Raw genomic sequence first — 18,859 nt, forward strand, 5'->3', positions numbered from 1 at the left:
GGTGTTTGTAGTTGTCCACATATTCGAAGTCAGAACCGTCCAGAGTAGTGATGCTAGACGGGCGGGCGAGTGTGGGCAGCAATCGGTTGAAGAGCATGCATTTAGTTTTACTAGCGTTTAAGAGCAGTTGGAGGCCACGGAAGGAGAGTTGTATGGGATTTAAGCTCGTCTGGAGGTTTGTTTAGTGTTCAAAGAATGGCCAGATGTATACAGAATGGTGTCGTCTGCGTAGAGGTGGATCAGAGAATCACCAGCAGCAAGAGTGACGTCATTGACATATACGGAGAAAAGAGTCGGCCCGAGAATTGAACCCTGTGGCACCCTCATAGACTGCCAGAGGTCCGGACTACAGGCCCTCTGATTTGACACACTGAACTCTGTCTGAGAAGTAGTTGGTGAACCATGCGAGGCAGTCATTTGAGAAACCAAGGATGTTGAGTTTGCTGATAAGATTGCAGTAATTGAGTCGAAAGCCTTGGCCAGGTCGATGAAGACTGCCGCACAGTACTGTCTTTTATCGATGGCGGTTATGATATCGTTTAAGACCTTGAGCGTGGCTGAGGTGCAACCATGACCAGCTCGAAACCAGATTGCATAGCGGAGAAGGTACGGTGGGATTGGAAATGGTCGGTGATCTGTTTTGTTAACTTGGCTTTCGAAGACTTTAGAAAGGCAGGGTAGGATAGATATAGGTCTGTAACAGTTTGGGACTAGAGTGTCTCCCCCTTTGAAGAGGGGGATGAACGCGGCAGCTTTCCAATCTTTAGGGATCTCAGACAATATGAGAGATGTTGAACAGGAACCAATATACACAGGCAGTTAGGAAAGCAAAGGTTAGCTTTTTCAAACAGAAATTTGCATCCTGTAGCACAAACTTCAAAAAGTTCTGGGACACTGTAAAGTCCATGGAGAATAAAGGCACCTCCTCCCAGTTGTCCACTGCACTGAGGCTTGGAAACACTGTCACCACTGATAAATCTACGATAATTGAGAATTTCAATAAGCGTTTCTGGGGGCACCAGTTAAGCCAGGTGAGGTCTCCGCGTGTGTGGGGTGGGGCAATAGAGCTATCTAAGGCATGTTGAGCAGGACTGAGGGTTCTATAGTGAAATAAAACAGTAAGAACTAGCCAAGACAGCAGTAGACAAGGCATATTGGAGAGATGCATAAAGCATTCACAGGTGTTGATCAGGAGAGTTACGACAATAATGGGTGAATGGCGATGAATGGGCAGAGCGGGTCAGTTAGCTTTACAGCAAAGAGAGCATGCACATTTTATATAATTTCATAAACCATGTCACGGGCCATTTGTAAACAAAGCCCAGGTTGTTAATTATTAGTTTGATAACAAACAATGTTGTTCAGTCATGTTACCTACCTAGCTAACAACATTGAATTGACAGTAGCGCTTGCCAAATTTGATTGGCCCAGGAAGTAAGGAAAATGGTCTCCTACTCAGGAGATGTGCTTCAAATGTAGGATTTACGTAGGCCTAATGTAAGCCTAAACTATATCTTTAAATCAAAAATCTATCTTTCTGGGTCTTCGTACATTCTGTTTGGGAGCGGTATGTGTTTGTGGGAGAGAGTGTGTATTTTTATGAGAGGGAGATATTGGGAGGGAGAGTGTCCGTTAATTGAAGAGTAAACAAGAATTCATGCAGTTTTCCCCTTACTGCCACAATGACATGCAGATCATTATGCATGTATATTCCTCCCTTTCCTCTAGCCAAATCACCGGCAGTCCTCTGCAAATATGAGCAAATAAGCCAATGCAATTTTATTATACAGTGAACAGTTTGGAGTTATTTGAATATGTGTTGCTTTGAGTAGAAGTGTGAATACAACGGGTGTAGACATTACTGTGAAATGCTTGCTTACGAGCCCTTCCCAGCGATGCAGAGTTTAGATTTTTTTTTAAATAAAAAATAAATGACCCACCACCTGGATTTCTATGTAGTAAAATTTGAAATGGCTTTTTACTTTGGATAAAAGTCGAGACTCAGAGCTAGAAAATTGTATATCATACACTACAGTTGAGGAACAATGGGAAAGTAATTCTGCTTTGAAAGTTGATAAACTTGTAACCATACTTTTGAGAAAATAGACCTTGAATGTATTGGTACACCTACTGGAGAGCTCTTGTCTACACCCATTCAGCATAGTTCACACCCTCTTAAGACTTAGCCCCCCCCCCCCATTTCTTTAAGGATCACTCGAGGCCATGTGCTAAACCGAGTGAATAAGCTAGTGTAGTAAACAACCAGTGGTGAAAGTAGTAGCAATAAGTAGTAGTAAAAATGCACTTTTTATCTAGTTCTCTGCCTATTTCCTAATCTGATTTTGGTGCAGGTCATGTTCTTCACATTATCATCTCTATCATTATCATCTATATCAAATAAAATCAATGTTTATTTGTCACATGCAAGGTGTAAACAGTACATTGAAATGGTTACTTGCATAGTGGAGTCTTTTTTTGTTTTTGTTGTTGAATTTTACCCCTTTTTCTCCCCAATTGTTGTAGTAGCTACTATCTTGTCTCATCGCTACAACTCCCGTACGGGCTCGGGAGAGACGAAGGTTGATAGTCATGCGTCCTCCGATACACAACCCAACCAAGCCGCACTGCTTCTTAACACAGCGCGCATCCAACCCGGAAGCCAGCCGCACCAATGTGTTGGAGGAAACACTGTGCACCTGGCAACCTTGGTTAGCGCGCACTGCGCCCGGCCCGCCACAGGAGTCGCTGGTGCGCGATGAGTCAAGGATATCCCTACCGGCCAAGCCCTCCCTAACCCGGACGACGCTGGGCCAATTGTGCGTCGCCCCACGGACCTCCCTTCACGGCCGGTTGCGACAGAGTCTGGGCGCGAACCCAGAGTCTCTGGTGGCACAGCTGGTGCTGCAGTACAGCGCCCTTAACCACCCGGGAGGCCTCGTGGAGTCTTTTTTTTGTTTAGACATGTAAACAATGAACCATTATCTCAACTCTAATGCCATGTTCAAAACAACTGAGAACTACATTTGAAATGGTCATCCAACTCGGAATTCCAACTCAGCACCCCGGGCCTCCTCCTAGAGCTCCGTCTTTCTGACCTGAAGTTCAGACATCATGATTTGACCTCATATTTTTCAGAGTTCCCAGTTGTTTTGAATGCGGCATTACTACTATGCACCATGCGTGAATCTGCAGGTAACAAAAGCTAACGAACTAGGGTCAGTGTTGCATAGCTAGCTAACATTAGGCTGGAACTAGCAATGAAAACGACTTTCTGACAATTAGAAACACATATCTGAAAATGTAGCAAGACACAACTTCTCGCGTTACATGGATGACAACTTCTCCCTCTGTCATGGATGCCATGGTTGCTCTTATTTTCAAGATGTAATCCGGAGACAGGTGTTTTATACAACAGCCTTCTGTTTTCTTTTCGACTTTCTCCACATTTGGCAATCATTCTCTGCTTCCACTGGGCATTCCACCGATTTCAAAACTATGTTAACTTCTGTGACAACACTGTCGGTCTTTCTTCCCCAACACTGTCATCAGAAATGAATGCCTGGTTCAATAAATGTTTTTACTTAATTCAGGCATTTCCTCATCGTCTGATTCATTTTTTCAGAATCAGAGCGAGTCAGCATGGCAAGGTCGTCCTCCAGAAAATAGTCAATCACAACTTTTCCCCACTGATCTTTGTCTAATAGCGCCTGTTAATTTCAGAGCAGCAATGTTGAGTGGAAGCAACACCTCAGTTCATGAATTCTTTAAAGAACAAGCTGCTGTAGAAAGTTCTATCTGCACATACTGAGCAGCTAATGTTATAGACCGACGCATGCTACATGGCAGACCAATCCGAAGTCATCTCTCGGCATGTCCAGCCCATCCATTATCTCAGCCAATCATGGATAGCTGTAAATGTAACTTTGTATTTACAAATGGCATACAACTTTGTTATTAAGGCACATGAAAGTTCACATGTTCCAGAAGACATTCCTGCCAAAAAACGAATATTGATAATAAAAAGAAAGTTGAAATGCCTCCTGTGAAGTAGTGATGTGCGACACATGCCTAGCTTCCTGAAACGGGTTACAAATGTTAACACGAGGAATAAAATACACACATGCAGCTATATACAGGGAGTACTAGATCAATTTGCAGGGGTACATGAAGGCTGGGTGAAGTGGCTAGGCATCAGGATAAGTAGTAGTAGACTGAAATTTGTCTTCCGTATTTAACCCAACCCCTGGAGAGGTTCCCGGGGCTGCCTTAATCGACATCCACTTCATCTGTATCCGGGGAGCAGTTGTTGTTGGGGGTTAACTACCTTGCTCAAGAAGCAGTGTAAAAGTGTGTGTTTGTGAGTTTAGTTTGTGTATATACTGTGTAGTATACAGTGCCTTGCGAAAGTATTCGGCCCCCTTGAACTTTGCGACCTTTTGCCACATTTCAGGCTTCAAACATAAAGATATAAAACTGTATTTTTTTGTGAAGAATCAACAACAAGTGGGACACAATCATGAAGTGGAACGACATTTATTGGATATTTCAAACTTTTTTAACAAATCAAAACCTGAAAAATTGGGCGTGCAAAATTATTCAGCCCCCTTAAGTTAATACTTTGTAGCGCCACCTTTTGCTGCGATTACAACTGTAAGTCGCTTGGGGTATGTCTCTATCAGTTTTGCACATCGAGAGACTGAAATTTCTTCCCATTCCTCCTTGCAAAACAGCTCGAGCTCAGTGAGGTTGGATGGAGAGCATTTGTGAACAGCAGTTTTCAGTTCTTTCCACAGATTCTCGATTGGATTCAGGTCTGGACTTTGACTTGGCCATTCTAACACCTGGATATGTTTATTTTTGAACCATTCCATTGTAGATTTTGCTTTATGTTTTGGATCATTGTCTTGTTGGAAGACAAATCTCCGTCCCAGTCTCAGGTCTTTTGCAGACTCCATCAGGTTTTCTTCCAGAATGGTCCTGTATTTGGCTCCATCCATCTTCCCATCAATTTTAACCATCTTCCCTGTCCCTGCTGAAGAAAAGCAGGCCCAAACCATGATGCTGCCACCACCATGTTTGACAGTGGGGATGGTGTGTTCAGCTGTGTTGCTTTTACGCCAAACATAACGTTTTGCATTGTTGCCAAAAAGTTCAATTTTGGTTTCATCTGACCAGAGCACCTTCTTCCACATGTTTGGTGTGTCTCCCAGGTGGCTTTTGGCAAACTTTAAATGACACTTTTTATGGATATCTTTAAGAAATGGCTTTCTTCTTGCCACTCTTCCATAAAGGCCAGATTTGTGCAATATACGACTGATTGTTGTCCTATGGACAGAGTCTCCCACCTCAGCTGTAGATCTCTGCAGTTCATCCAGAGTGATCATGGGCCTCTTGGCTGCATCTCTGATCAGTCTTCTCCTTGTATGAGCTGAAAGTTTAGAGGGACGGCCAGGTCTTGGTAGATTTGCAGTGGTCTGATACACCTTCCGTTTCAATATTATCGCTTGCACAGTGCTCCTTGGGATGTTTAAAGCTTGGGAAATCTTTTTGTATCCAAATCCGGCTGTAAACTTCTTCACAACAGTATCTCGGACCTGCCTGGTGTGTTCCTTGTTCTTCATGATGCTCTCTGCACTTTTAACGGACCTCTGAGACTATCACAGTGCAGGTGCATTTATACGGAGACTTGATTACACACAGGTGGATTGTATTTATCATCATTAGTAATTTAGGTCAACATTGGATCATTCAGAGATCCTCACTGAACTTCTGGAGAGAGTTTGCTGCACTGAAAGTAAAGGGGCTGAATAATTTTGCACGCCCAATTTTTCAGTTTTTGATTTGTTAAAAAAGTTTGAAATATCCAATAAATGTCGTTCCACTTCATGATTGTGTCCCACTTGTTGTTGATTCTTCACAAAAAAATACAGTTTTATATCTTTATGTTTGAAGCCTGAAATGTGGCAAAAGGTTGCAAAGTTCAAGGGGGCCGAATACTTTCGCAAGGCACTGTACATGTCACTGAATTCCCCCCCCCCCTGTGGTATTGTGATACTACTCGGTGTCATGATACTTGGACTGGTATTGTATCGTTTGTAAAATGTTATCGTGACAACTGTAGGAGGAATGGGAGTGGGACAGGACCCAATTATGTGAGGGTGAGGAGACGTGATTGGTCGACTTTATCTCACATTACACCAGAGACCGTCATTCTGCTGTTGAATACTTTTCCAGGCTGCGATTCATCTGCCTTGTTGTTTAGAGGACCCTTGTAAATGGAGCTCCTCCATTTATGCATTGTGATCAACTCAATAAGTGCATGCAATCACTAATGTGCCACTGCATTTTGGGGAAAAAAGGTATAAAGTTGCACTTATTGAGTTAATAAAAGCAAGAATCAAGACCTTTCTCTGGGTAAATCGCTTTTCCCCTCATACCCACTGTGGCAGAGCCTGGGGACAGGCCACTGCCATGGACCTGAGCTAAGAAGATCTCAGGGTAGGCTCAGCGAGGCAGACAGAGTAAATGGTTAAAACTTAGACTTTATTATGTAATTTACCTACAGAAATGCTTACAGATTTAACTTCAGTAACAGTTCCATAAGTTATACCTTAAACTGTCTTTTAGCCCCAACCTGTCAACTGTTGGGGCTGATTGTCCAGCAGATCACACACTCGATTGACTAATGCCCCTCAGCTGGGCTCCATCAGCCTACCAAGTGGGAATGTGCCAGAAAGGCGCGGCAAGAGGGTTAGAGTTGTCGTCTCGGGCATCACTTCAGGGGACAGAGCAGCAAAGCGACAACAGATCATGGATCTTTTCCTAAGCCGTATACCAGTCTAACTCCTCTCTGTGTCCTCTCTCTCCCTCCCAGCCTGGGGCCCTGACCTCAGCCCTTCTCAGCAGTCTTCTCCTGGATGGAGAGTCTGTGTACTGCCTGGTGGGGAATCCCTTCCTCCTACTGCTGGCCAGGGTCCTGCTGGTCAACTGCTCTGCCAAGCTGGATAGCTTCGAGGTAAGCGATAACATAGCGGAGATATCACTTTGTCACTGGACATTAGCTGAAGCTGTGATGGTGAAATGACACTCGTCACGTCCACATGGGTCTCTCCCCGACACAGAAAAATTAGGTGAGTGACAAAGGCAATACAGCAAAGATTCTGGTCAGGGAGACGGATGTGTACTTGACTCCTTCAGATGTGCTGTGCTTGATTTGCGTTTCTCGGTCTAAGCCACTGGAACTGGGAGAATCATTGGATGTGGGTGCAGAAACCTATTCCCGCATTTCCATTCCCTGTCCACACACACAGTAATGGTTTGGATTTTCACTCCATTGCCAGCACACACACACACATCTCTAGATGTATTTATTTACCCCCCCCCCCCTCTGTGCTGAAACTTTGGAATCCTGGTATGCCAGGGAGATTAGTTCACCAGGGTTATTGTTCTTGGAGGAATAAAACAATGGGGTGGGTAATGAATCATGCTTTCTATTTGGGAGCTCCTAACAGCCTGACTACACCGCTCGCGTCACGTGCGCGAGTGTTGTAAAAATAAATGTAAACATCTGTTATTCAATTATTGCACCCACGCGCCAACGAGCGTCTGCGTCGCCAAGGGCTAAAATAGAAGTCAGTTCTTTTTCTGATGCAGATCGCGCTGCAAGTCCTGCCTCTCCCATCTCCTCATTGGTTTATAGAAGCAGGTACTCAGGTGCCATCTCCTCATTGGTTATACCCACTTGGGTGACTGCAAGATGCACGAGGTCAGTGGCGGTAATGCATCTAATTTATGAAAGTTGCCAATCGCAATATAAAGTCCAAAGAAGAAAAAGCCTGGAAGGAGGAGAGATGACTAGAAACGATTCGGTTGACCGTTTTATGTGTGGATTAATTGTCGGAGTAGAGGACCTTGTGCATTTCAGGTAAAATAACAACTCAATGTTTATATATCCCAGGACAAATTAGCTAGCAACAGCAAGCTATCTAAATAGGACAAATTAACTAGCAAGTGCAAACTAGCTAAAGTGTAATTTAATGCTTTTCGACCTGTCCAAATTAGTTCAGTTTGTTTTGAAATTTTAACCTGTGTGTTGTGATCGCGTTTGGTGTGGGGGGACAAAATCTATTTATGCACGATGGTTCACGCGTGCAGCCAGTTTGGGTTCCATGTAAGGCATGTAACTTCAACACTTCCCTTCAGCAGGTTAGTCACCTGTAAATCTTTTACAGCCGTAATGGCTAAATAGTAGTTATTTAACTCCATATTGGCTGCCTTTGAGTTTCAGAAGCTCACCACCACATCCACATCCTAAAAGAAGGCTGTTTTAGAGGGTTCCATTTGCCTACATATTATAACATGCTGAAAGAATGTGTGGTTTGATAAGAAATATTCTAACTACAAGATCCATTCTAGAGATCATACTATTAAAGTTTACGTGACGCGTACACCCACGTTTGTACACACACACACGTACACTTACCCTTGGAGTTCAGCGGCGGTCTAACTCAAAGGCACGCTGTCCGTTGCCCCCTCCATCCCCCTTTACCTTATTATCACCCAGCTTCTCCACCTCTCCCATCCCAGTCATAAAGAGAGGAGAAGATGGGGCTGTGACGTTCATCTGCATATCACCCTCCTCTGATGAGACGGCAGTGTGTGTGCCCATGTGTGTCATAAGAATATTGATTCAGGGAGGCAGACGATTAACGCACCATACGGCGACAAGGTCGGGATAGCCGGCCTCGTGCATCGCAAATGAGAAAGATGTCCTCCCTGGAACGCAAATGGGCTTTTCACATGGTTCACTACCTTTGGCCATGCAAGAGAGAAGGGATAGGGGAGAGAAACACGTACATGGTTCACTACCTTTGGCCATGCAAGAGAGAAGGGATAGGGGAGAGAAACACGTACATGGTTCACTACCTTTGGCCATGCAAGAGAGAAGGGATAGGGGAGAGAAACACGTACATGGCTGGGAGCTGTTATTTTCCCTGCTACTTTGCGTTTTGGTCAGAGATGAAAAAAGAGAGCGAGTTGGCAACTTTTTGGGCTGTTTCAGCCTCACTTAACTATAGCATTCTTTTGATGTGTGTGTTAGTATGTAGGGTCAAAGTGGGTTGTCGTATGTGTTCAGGCACTAGTACTGTAGTTATTTATTTGCTTGTATTATTTAGTTACGTGTGACCTTTATGTATTGGGCCGTTGGTACAAAAGCGCTCACACTCTCCCATGCTCTTTCTTTTATTTGTTTGTTGTTCTGCTTACCTTCTCCCACACACACACACTCACTAACCTGTTTCTGTTTTCTATGTTCTGCGTGTGTGCAGCTGCTGCCTTGGTGGACCCTGCGCTACGTGAGCCTACACCAGCAGGTCTTGGAGGAGCGCTCTCCTCAGCTCCTCGGCCTGGCCCAAACCAGCATAGAGAAAGGTCAGAGGTCAAATCTTGTTCATGCACCTTCTGGATGTGTGCCTTGATTGTCATAATTCAATGAAGATGATATAAGGTCCTATAAGCACTTATGTGCCTCACTGTACCACCATGGGGTGCTCTGCTACCCATTCCTTTGACCATAGAAGGCACAAAGCAAATGTTTTTGTGGTTTAGAAAGAAATGGGGATGAATCACGTTGAAATGTGTTTCATTAGAATTGAAGGATCTAGCAAATGTAATACTTTTCTCGAGACCGAAAGGAAATGATTAGAATAAGCCAACTACTTTAATTTTTGTGCATGGCAACTAATAGTATCCAAAAGAGGCAACATTATTTCCACACAGAATGTTTGTGTTGCACTTGACTACTTGAAAACAAATGTATTTTTTGTATACAGTGAGTATACAAAACATTCATTACATCTGCTCTTTCCATGACAGACTGACCAGGTGAATCCAGAACTCAATATTAAGGTGTTCCTTTTGTTTGGTATACTCACTGTATATACTCGTGCATATTTGCAATCCAGTATCATATGGCCTTAACCTAGGCAATTCTAAAATGCTAGGTGAAAGGTATATTTATCTCACTTTGGCCATCACCTTTGTGTGTGTGGGGGGGCAGAGTGTGGCAGGGCATGAGCTCCCAATGTCTCTGTTGTGTCAGATTTGAAGTGGGCATCGCTCCTCTGAATAGGAGTCTTATTTCATTTGCAGCAATTTTGTGCTGGGTGGGTGAGGACGGCCAGGTTAATTTTCCTCCAAAAGGACTTATACTGAACCTTTGGTCCCCCCCACACCAAATGCAATCACGACACGCAGGTTAAAATATCAAAACAAACTCTGAACCAATTATATTAATTTGGGGACAGGTCGAAAAGCATTAAATATTAATGACACTTTAGCTAGTTAGCTTGCACCTTCTAGTTAATTTGACCTATTTAGCTAGCTTGCTGTTGCTAGTTAATTTGTCCTGGGAAATAAACATTGCGTTGTTATTTTACCTGAAATGCACAAGGTCCTCTACTCCGACAATTAATCCACACATAAAACGGTCAACCGAATCGTTTCTAGTCATCTCTCCACCTTACAGGTTATTTCTTCTCTTGACTTTATATTGTGATTGGCAACTTTCATAAATTAGGTGCATTACCGCCACTGACGTCATTTGTCTTTGTCACCCACGTGGGTATAACCAATGAGGAGATGGCACGTGGGTACCTACTTCTATAAACCAATGAGGAGTTGGGAGAGGCAGGACTTGCAGCGCGATCTGAGTCAGAAATAGCACTGACGACTATTTTAGCCCTTGGCAACGCAGACACTCATTGGCGGGTGAGAGCAGTGTGGGTGCAATAATTGAAAAACAGATTCCTACATTTATTTTGCAACGTGCGAGCGGTGTAGTCAGCCTGTTAAAGGAGTCCACTTAAGGAAAACTCAGCTGTAAGCACATTTTATTCCCTTTATCTCTGGACCACCACTACACAGGACTCCTGATTAGGCCTTACCAGAACAGATAGCCTACACGTTGTGTAGGACAGGAGACGAGTACATTAAGAACTTGATTAATAGTGTGATGGTTCAAAGAACCTCCTAAAAATATCCCCCTCAGTTGAAACTCAGATGACGTATAGCAAGCTGTTACCTTAACAATCTGTAGGCCTAAACCTTTTGTCCATTGACGCACAAAAAAAAAATCTTAGTCGAAATGTTAAAAGGTGTATTTGTCCATATATAGACAAACCCTATGTGTTTATATAAAATCAACTATACCATGTATTCAGACCCCTTGACTTTTTCCACAATTTGTTACAATACAGCCTTATTCTAAAAGGGATTAAATAACACACGTCCTCATCAATCGACACACAATACCCCATTATGACAAAATTTCTACAAAGGTTTGTAGACATTTTTTCACATTTATAAAAAAAACAATAATTTTCCTTATTTACCTATGTATTCAGACCCTTTGTGATGAGACTTGAAATTATTTCCATTGATTATCATTCTAAAACTTGATTGGAGTCCACCTGTGGTAAATTCAATTGATTGACCATAATTTGGAAGACACCCACCTGTCTATATAAGGTCCCACAGTTGACAGTGCATGTCAGAGTAAAAACCAAGCCATGAGGTCAAAGGAATTGTCCGTAGAGCTCCGAGACAGGATTGTGTCGAGGCACAGATCTAGGGAAGGGTACCAAAAAATGTCTGCAGCATTGAAGGTCCCCAAGAATACAGTGGCCTCCTGGAGGAAACCTGGCACCATCCCTACTGTGATTCATGGTGATGACAGCATCATGCTGTGGGGATGCTTTTCAGCGGCAGGGACTGGGAGACTAGTCAGGATCGAGGGAAAGATGAATGGAGCAAAGTACAGAGAGATCCTTGATGAAAACCTGCTCCAGAGCGCTCAGGACCTCAGACTGGGGCAAAGATTCCCCTTCCAACAGGACAACGACCCTAAGCACACAGCCAAGACAGCACAGGGGTGACTTCGGGACAAGTCTCTGAATGGCCGGCCCAGCCAGTACCCGGATTTGAACCCTATCAAACATCTCTGGAGAGACCTGAAAATATCTGTGCAGTGACGCTCCCCATCCAACCTGACAGCGCTTGAGAGGATTTGCAGAGAAGAATGGGAGAAAGTCGCCAAGCACAGGTGTGCCAAGCTTATAGCGTCATACCCAAGAAGACTCGAGGCTGTAATCGCTACCGAAAGTGCTACAAAAAAGTACTGAGTAAAGGGACTGAATACTTATGTAAATGTCATATTTCTGGGGGGGGGGGGTGTAATACATTTTCAAAAATGTCTACAAACCTGTTTGTATTGTGTGTAGATTGATGGGGGGGAAACTATTTAATCCATTTTAAAACAAGGCTGTAACATAACGTGGAAAAAGTCAAGTGGTCTGAATACTTTACGAATGTTGTATGTAGGCTAATGAGCTTGTCTAATGCTTTCAACACACTTTGATAAAAATAATTAAGCCACACAAGTGACTCGAGGGAGCCAGAGATCAAGAACGTGTTTTCCGACCTTTACCCTTGGTGCTGGCCTTCTTAAATTCTACCGTTAAGCTCCTGAAGTTGCTGGTAGTAAGTAGGCTACACCGTAGGTCGGCAACCTTTTCCATTTGGAGTGCCATTTCTACCGATCTGCGTGCCAGGTATGATTTTCATATGCACATTTTGTGGAACAGTTTCATATAAATTATTTATAAAGTCTTCATATTTCAATCATTATTATGTGGTTAATAAAAAATCTAAAATTAGCTTCTTGTCATTACCAACTATTTGTATTTTATTTTTATTTAACCTTTATTTAACTAGGCAAGCCAGTTAAGAACAAATTCTTATTTTACTATGACAGCCTACCCCAGCCAAACCCTCCCCTAACCCGGACGACGCTGGTCCAATTCTGCGCCAGTGAGGGCCCTAAGTTTCCTGCTCAAATCAAATCAAATCAAATCAAATTTTATTTGTCACATACACATGGTTAGCAGATGTTAATGCGAGTGTAGCGAAATGCTTGTGCTTCTAGTTCCGACAATGCAGTAATAACAAGTAATCTAACTAACAATTCCAAAACTACTGTCTTGTACACAGTGTAAGGGGATAAAGAATATGTACATAAGGATATATGAATGAGTGATGGTACAGAGCAGCATAGGCAAGATACAGTAGATGGTATCGAGTACAGTATGTACAAATGAGATGAGTATGTAAACAAAGTGGCATAGTTTAAAGTGGCTAGTGATACATGTATTACTTAAGGATACAGTCGATGATATAGAGTACAGTATATACGTATGCATATGAGATGAATAATGTAGGGTAAGTAACATTATATAAGGTAGCATTGTTTAAAGTGGCTAGTGATATATTTACATTTCCCATTAATTCCCATTATTAAAGTGGCTGGAGTTGAGTCAGTGTCAGTGTGTTGGCAGCAGCCACTCAGTGTTAGTGATGGCTGTTTAACAGTCTGATGGCCTTGAGATAGAAGCTGTTTTTCAGTCTCTCGGTCCCAGCTTTGATGCACCTGTACTGACCTCGCCTTCTGGATGATAGCGGGGTGAACAGGCAGTGGCTCGGGTGGTTGATGTCCTTGATGATCTTTATGGCCTTCCTGTGACATCGGGTGGTGTAGGTGTCCTGGAGGGCAGGTAGTTTGCCCCCGGTGATGCGTTGTGCAGACCTCACTACCCTCTGGAGAGCCTTACGGTTGAGGGCGGTGCAGTTGCCATACCAGGTGGTGATACAGCCCGCCAGGATGCTCTCGATTGTGCATCTGTAGAAGTTTGTGAGTGCTTTTGGTGACAAGCCGAATTTCTTCAGCCTCCTGAGGTTGAAGAGGCGCTGCTGCGCCTTCTTCACGATGCTGTCTGTGTGAGTGGACCAATTCAGTTTGTCTGTGATGTGTATGCCGAGGAACTTAACTTGCTACCCTCTCCACTACTGTTCCATCGATGTGGATAGGGGGGTGTTCCCTCTGCTGTTTCCTGAAGTCCACAATCATCTCCTTAGTTTTGTTGACGTTGAGTGTGAGGTTATTTTCCTGACACCACACTCCGAGGGCCCTCACCTCCTCCCTGTAGGCCGTCTCGTCGTTGTTGGTAATCAAGCCTACCACTGTTGTGTCGTCCGCAAACTTGATGATTGAGTTGGAGGCGTGCGTGGCCACGCAGTCGTGGGTGAACAGGGAGTACAGGAGAGGGCTCAGAACGCACCCTTGTGGGGCCCCAGTGTTGAGGATCAGCGGGGAGGAGATGTTGTTGCCTACCCTCACAACCTGGGGGCGGCCCGTCAGGAAGTCCAGTACCCAGTTGCACAGGGCGGGGTCGAGACCCAGGGTCTCGAGTTTGATGACGAGCTTGGAGGGTACTATGGTGTTGAATGCCGAGCTGTAGTCGATGAACAGCATTCTCACATAGGTATTCCTCTTGTCCAGATGGGTTAGGGCAGTGTGCAGTGTGGTTGAGATTGCATCGTCTGTGGACCTATTTGGGCGGTAAGCAAATTGGAGTGGGTCTAGGGTGTCAGGTAGGGTGGAGGTGATATGGTCCTTGACTAGTCTCTCAAAGCACTTCATGATGACGGATGTGAGTGCTACGGGGCGGTAGTCGTTTAGCTCAGTTCGAGATCGTCACAGCTGTAGACTATTTGCACAAATTATAATAGGTAATCAGGAAGGCCTATTATTACTCTCCCTGTGAGTGGGATTCAAAAGAGATTTAAAATGGGATACATTGAGGAACTATTGTCATTCTCAATGGATGTCATAACAGACTTTGCTTGCTTGCTGTTTGACGTGAAGAAAAAATTACTTTGAGAAGCTCATTAGTGGTGGTGAGTTAAGACAATCAGAAATACTATCGGTATTCCAAATTGGCACATTTATAGACCAACGTTTGCGCGTAGGCCAGGTAGCCTAGGTCGTCTTCTATGTGTAATCACGTGCGCGTCCTTACTCAACATTGACTGGAGCGCTACAAACAAAAGACAATTCATGAATTGACAAATCAAATGGATTGAAATGAACCAGAACGCATTCCTTACAAGTAGGTTGTTCGGTCCGCAAACATTGTGGCCACTCTGACAATGAGAACAGTAAGTCTGTAATAATAATATATTGAATACATTAACAGAAATTACCCAAACCAAACGAACACTGTAGATTAGAATGGTGAATTTACTACTGGTGTGCCTTCTCCGCGGCCTTGGCAATGGATTAGTCCACTGAGACAGGCGTGATTTAGACAGTTGTCTTGTGTGCATAAAAAAATGATAGATATAATATACAGTACCAGTCAAAAGTTTGGACACCTACTCATTCAAGGTTTTTTCTTTATTTTGTACTATTTTATACATTGTAGAATAATAGTGAAGACATAACTATGAAATAACACACTTGGAATCATGTAGTAACCGAATAAGTGTTAAGCAAATGTACATTTACAGGTGTGCCTTGTTGAAAGTTAATTTGTGGAATTTCTTTCCTTAATGCCAATGAGTTGTTGTGACAGGGTAGGGTTGGTATACAGAAGATAGCCCTATTTGGTAAAATACCAAGTCCTTATTATGGCAAGAACAGCTCAAATAAGCAAAGAGAAACGACAGTCCATTACTTTGAGACATGGTAAGTCAATCCGGAACATTTCAAGGACTTCAAGTGCAGTCGCAAAAAGTGCAGTCGCAAAAACCATCAAGTGCTATGATGAAACTGGCTCTCGAGGACCACCACAGGAAAGGAACACCCAGAGTTACCTCTGCTGCAGAGGATAAGCTCATTAGAGTTACCAGACACAGAAATTGCAGCCCAAATAAATGCTTCAGAGTTCAATTTCTGCAAAGAAACAACTGCTAAAGGACACCAATAATAAGAAGAGACTTGCTTGGGCCAAGAAACACGAGCAATGGACATTAGACCGGTGGAAATCTGTCCTTTGGTCTGATGAGTCCACATTTGAGATTTTTGGGTCCGACAGACATGTCTTTGTGAGACGCAGAGTAGGTGAACGGATGATCTCCGCATATGTGGTTCCCACCATGAAGCATGAAGGTGGTATGATGGCGTGGGGGTGCCTTGCTAGTGACAGTCTGATTTATTTAAAATATAATGCACACTTAACCAGCATGGCTACCACAGCATTCTGCAGCGATACGCAAGTTCCACTAAGCACAAACCAGATGGGATATCCATTTGTTTTTCAACAGGACAATGACCCAAAACCCACCTCCAGGATGTGTAAGGGCTATTTGACCAAGAAGGAGAGTGATGGAGTGCTGCATCAGATGACCTAGCCTCCACAATAACCTGACTTCAACCCAATTGAAATGGTTTGGGATGAGTTGGACAGCAGAGTGAAAGAAAAGCAGCCAACAAGTGCTCAGTGTATGTGGGAACTCCTTCAAGACTGTTGGAAAAGCATTCCAGGTGAGGCTGGTTGAGAGAATGCCAAGAGTGCGCAAAGCTGTCAAGGCAAAAGGTGGCTACTTTGCAGAATCTAAAATATTAATTGTTTTTATGTTTTACCCATTTTTGGTTACTACAATTCCATGTGTTATTTCATAGTTTTGATGTTTTCAGTATTTACAATGTAGAAAATATTACAAATAAAGAGAAACCCTTGAATGAGTAACTGTCCAAACTTTTTACTGGTACTACATATATATTTGCGGCTTCTCTACTAAGGCTGTTGGTTGACCAAGATTTCTTATCGACCAAAACAATCAACCATTTGACTAAATGGGGTCAGCCCTAGTTATAATGCATTGCATCTAACTCTTTGCTTGAGTAGCATTTTTTTTGGAATGATTATGTAGTTATGATATGACTGAATACCTCCATCATTATCATGATATTGATGGCTGACTTTACCTTGAGACATCGTAGAGAACATGACAGGTTTTTATAGAAGGCCTTGTCGACATTCAACAGCCACCACGAGATCTGTCAGTTCGATCCATAATGTTAGAGTTTTTCATTGGTTGAGACTGTGGGAGCACCCACCGTTGATGCCGAGTTGAGACCCTTGACTTTTCTACAGACTCTGCCGTTCTGTTATTTTTCCCTCAACAGCATGGGGGAAATAAGCGCTGTTTCAACAGAAAAGAGCACGTTAGCTTCATTTTTGATCCAGGCCCCTAATATGAGCAATTTATTAATTCTCTCCCCATCTCTCACTGCTCTTAATCACTTTATGGAGATTTGGAGTGTGGCTGGCTGGGCCACAGAAATATAATAGCATTTCAAAGCAGCAGGGCTCATGTCAGCATTGACACATCCTCTGCGCTTTATCCCTCTTAAAGATGACATCCCTTCCTCAAACTGACAGCCGACAAAGCACTAACCTTTTTGTTCTCCTCCACTGGAAGCCTGTTCAGTTTGGAATCAGAAAGAAACCGCTTGACTGGGAAATTTGCTAACCAAGACCGTAACAGGGGGGCTGCTGGTGTTTTTCCTTTTTAGACAGTTCTGCAATGTGATGCCTTCATTGGCTCTTGAACAAAGATTGTTTGGTGTGTCTGCGTTTTCAGACTGTTGGTGGGGAAATTGCCGCTAGATTATCCCCGGGAACCCTCTCTGCTGTGTCTGGCACGTTGGGTTTGTAATTGCACATTGAATTGCAGTGTAGGAACAGGTAGTCTATTAATCGTTCAAGAGGCAGGGAACCATACAAACATACAATTATTAAACCCAGAATTAGTCATCTGATTTGGGAAGGAATTGAGCTCTTTGAGAAAGGATTAAAATATACTCTACCGAATAGACCTTTTGGAGTCTTGACTTCAGAGAACACTGCACTAGCTATAACCAATCAATTGTCCCCGTCTTTTGTGAGCGCTAGTCATCTATTGATTGATGTTACCTCACGAAGGGCACCAAAAGCATTTGACTTGATACCATGGGTGTAATCAGTACTCCAAACAGTTGCAAAACTGTCCGGTTTTCCAACACAAACTGGTGTTTCTATTGGACAGGTTCAGCAAATGGGGGAGACCTACCTGAATCTGTCCAATAAACGCATCATTTTTCATTGCAATACAGAATGAGTAATGATTACACTCATGAAAGTGAGGGGAAAGTGTGAAGTTAATGTGCTCCACTTATCTATTTTCAAGAGTTCACTTAAAGGAAAGATTGACCTATTTTGAATGTTGTATAGTTTTTGTTCATCTCTGAGCGATGTTCTATTCCCAGGCTAATGTAATGTGTATCTGAGCTATTGCCGATGATCAAGCAGACTGATATACAGCCGGTATGAGGAGTTTAGCATCCTATGCAAAATGAGTGAATCTTTCCTTTAAAACCTCTTAAGCATTTCCCCTTTTTTTCAATTTTCGCCTAAAATGGCATAAATCTAACTGCCTGTAGCTCAGGACTGAAGCAAGGATAGGCATATTATTGGTACCATTTGAAAGGAAACACTGATGTTTTTTGGAAATGTGAAAGGAATGTAGGAGAATTTAACACACTAGATCTGGTAAAAAATAACACAGAAAAAGCCAACCGTTCTTTTGTATTTTTTTTGTACCGTCTTTGAAATGCGAGAGAAGGGCCATAATGTATTATTTCAGCCCAGGTGCACTTTATATTTTGGCCACTATATGGCAGCAGTGCATGTGCAAAATTTTGGGCTGAGCCAATGAATCATTGCATTTTATTTTCAAAATGTTGTATCAAGACTGCCCAAATGTGCCTAATTTGTTTATTCATTACTTTGTTCAAAACTCTGCACTCTCCTCAAACAATAGTATGGTATTCTTTCACTGTAAAACCCACTAAGTTGGACAGTGCCGTTAGACATATCTGATATTGGCAGAAATCTTAAATTCTATGTCCAGTTTTCTTGTTTCTAACAAACTCAAGCTTATCACATTAGCCTACGTTAGCTCAACGGTCCCGTGGATG

The 18,859-nt window shown here is 43.1% G+C and overlaps 1 protein-coding gene across 1 annotated transcript in view; it reads left to right on the forward strand.

Annotated features, from left to right (window-relative positions):
- LOC139411241 (tetratricopeptide repeat domain 27) overlaps window positions 1-18,859 on the forward strand; it is a 116,877-nt gene that overhangs the window by 12,297 nt on the left and 85,721 nt on the right. The window contains exons 4-5 of the mRNA XM_071157277.1: window positions 6,875-7,015; window positions 9,330-9,432. Of these exons, the coding sequence (XP_071013378.1) occupies window positions 6,875-7,015; window positions 9,330-9,432 (244 nt within the window). The remainder of the gene's footprint in view (window positions 1-6,874; window positions 7,016-9,329; window positions 9,433-18,859) is intronic.

This window comes from Oncorhynchus clarkii, chromosome 1 (assembly GCF_045791955.1).
Source record: "Oncorhynchus clarkii lewisi isolate Uvic-CL-2024 chromosome 1, UVic_Ocla_1.0, whole genome shotgun sequence".
Taxonomy (NCBI): domain Eukaryota; kingdom Metazoa; phylum Chordata; class Actinopteri; order Salmoniformes; family Salmonidae; genus Oncorhynchus; species Oncorhynchus clarkii.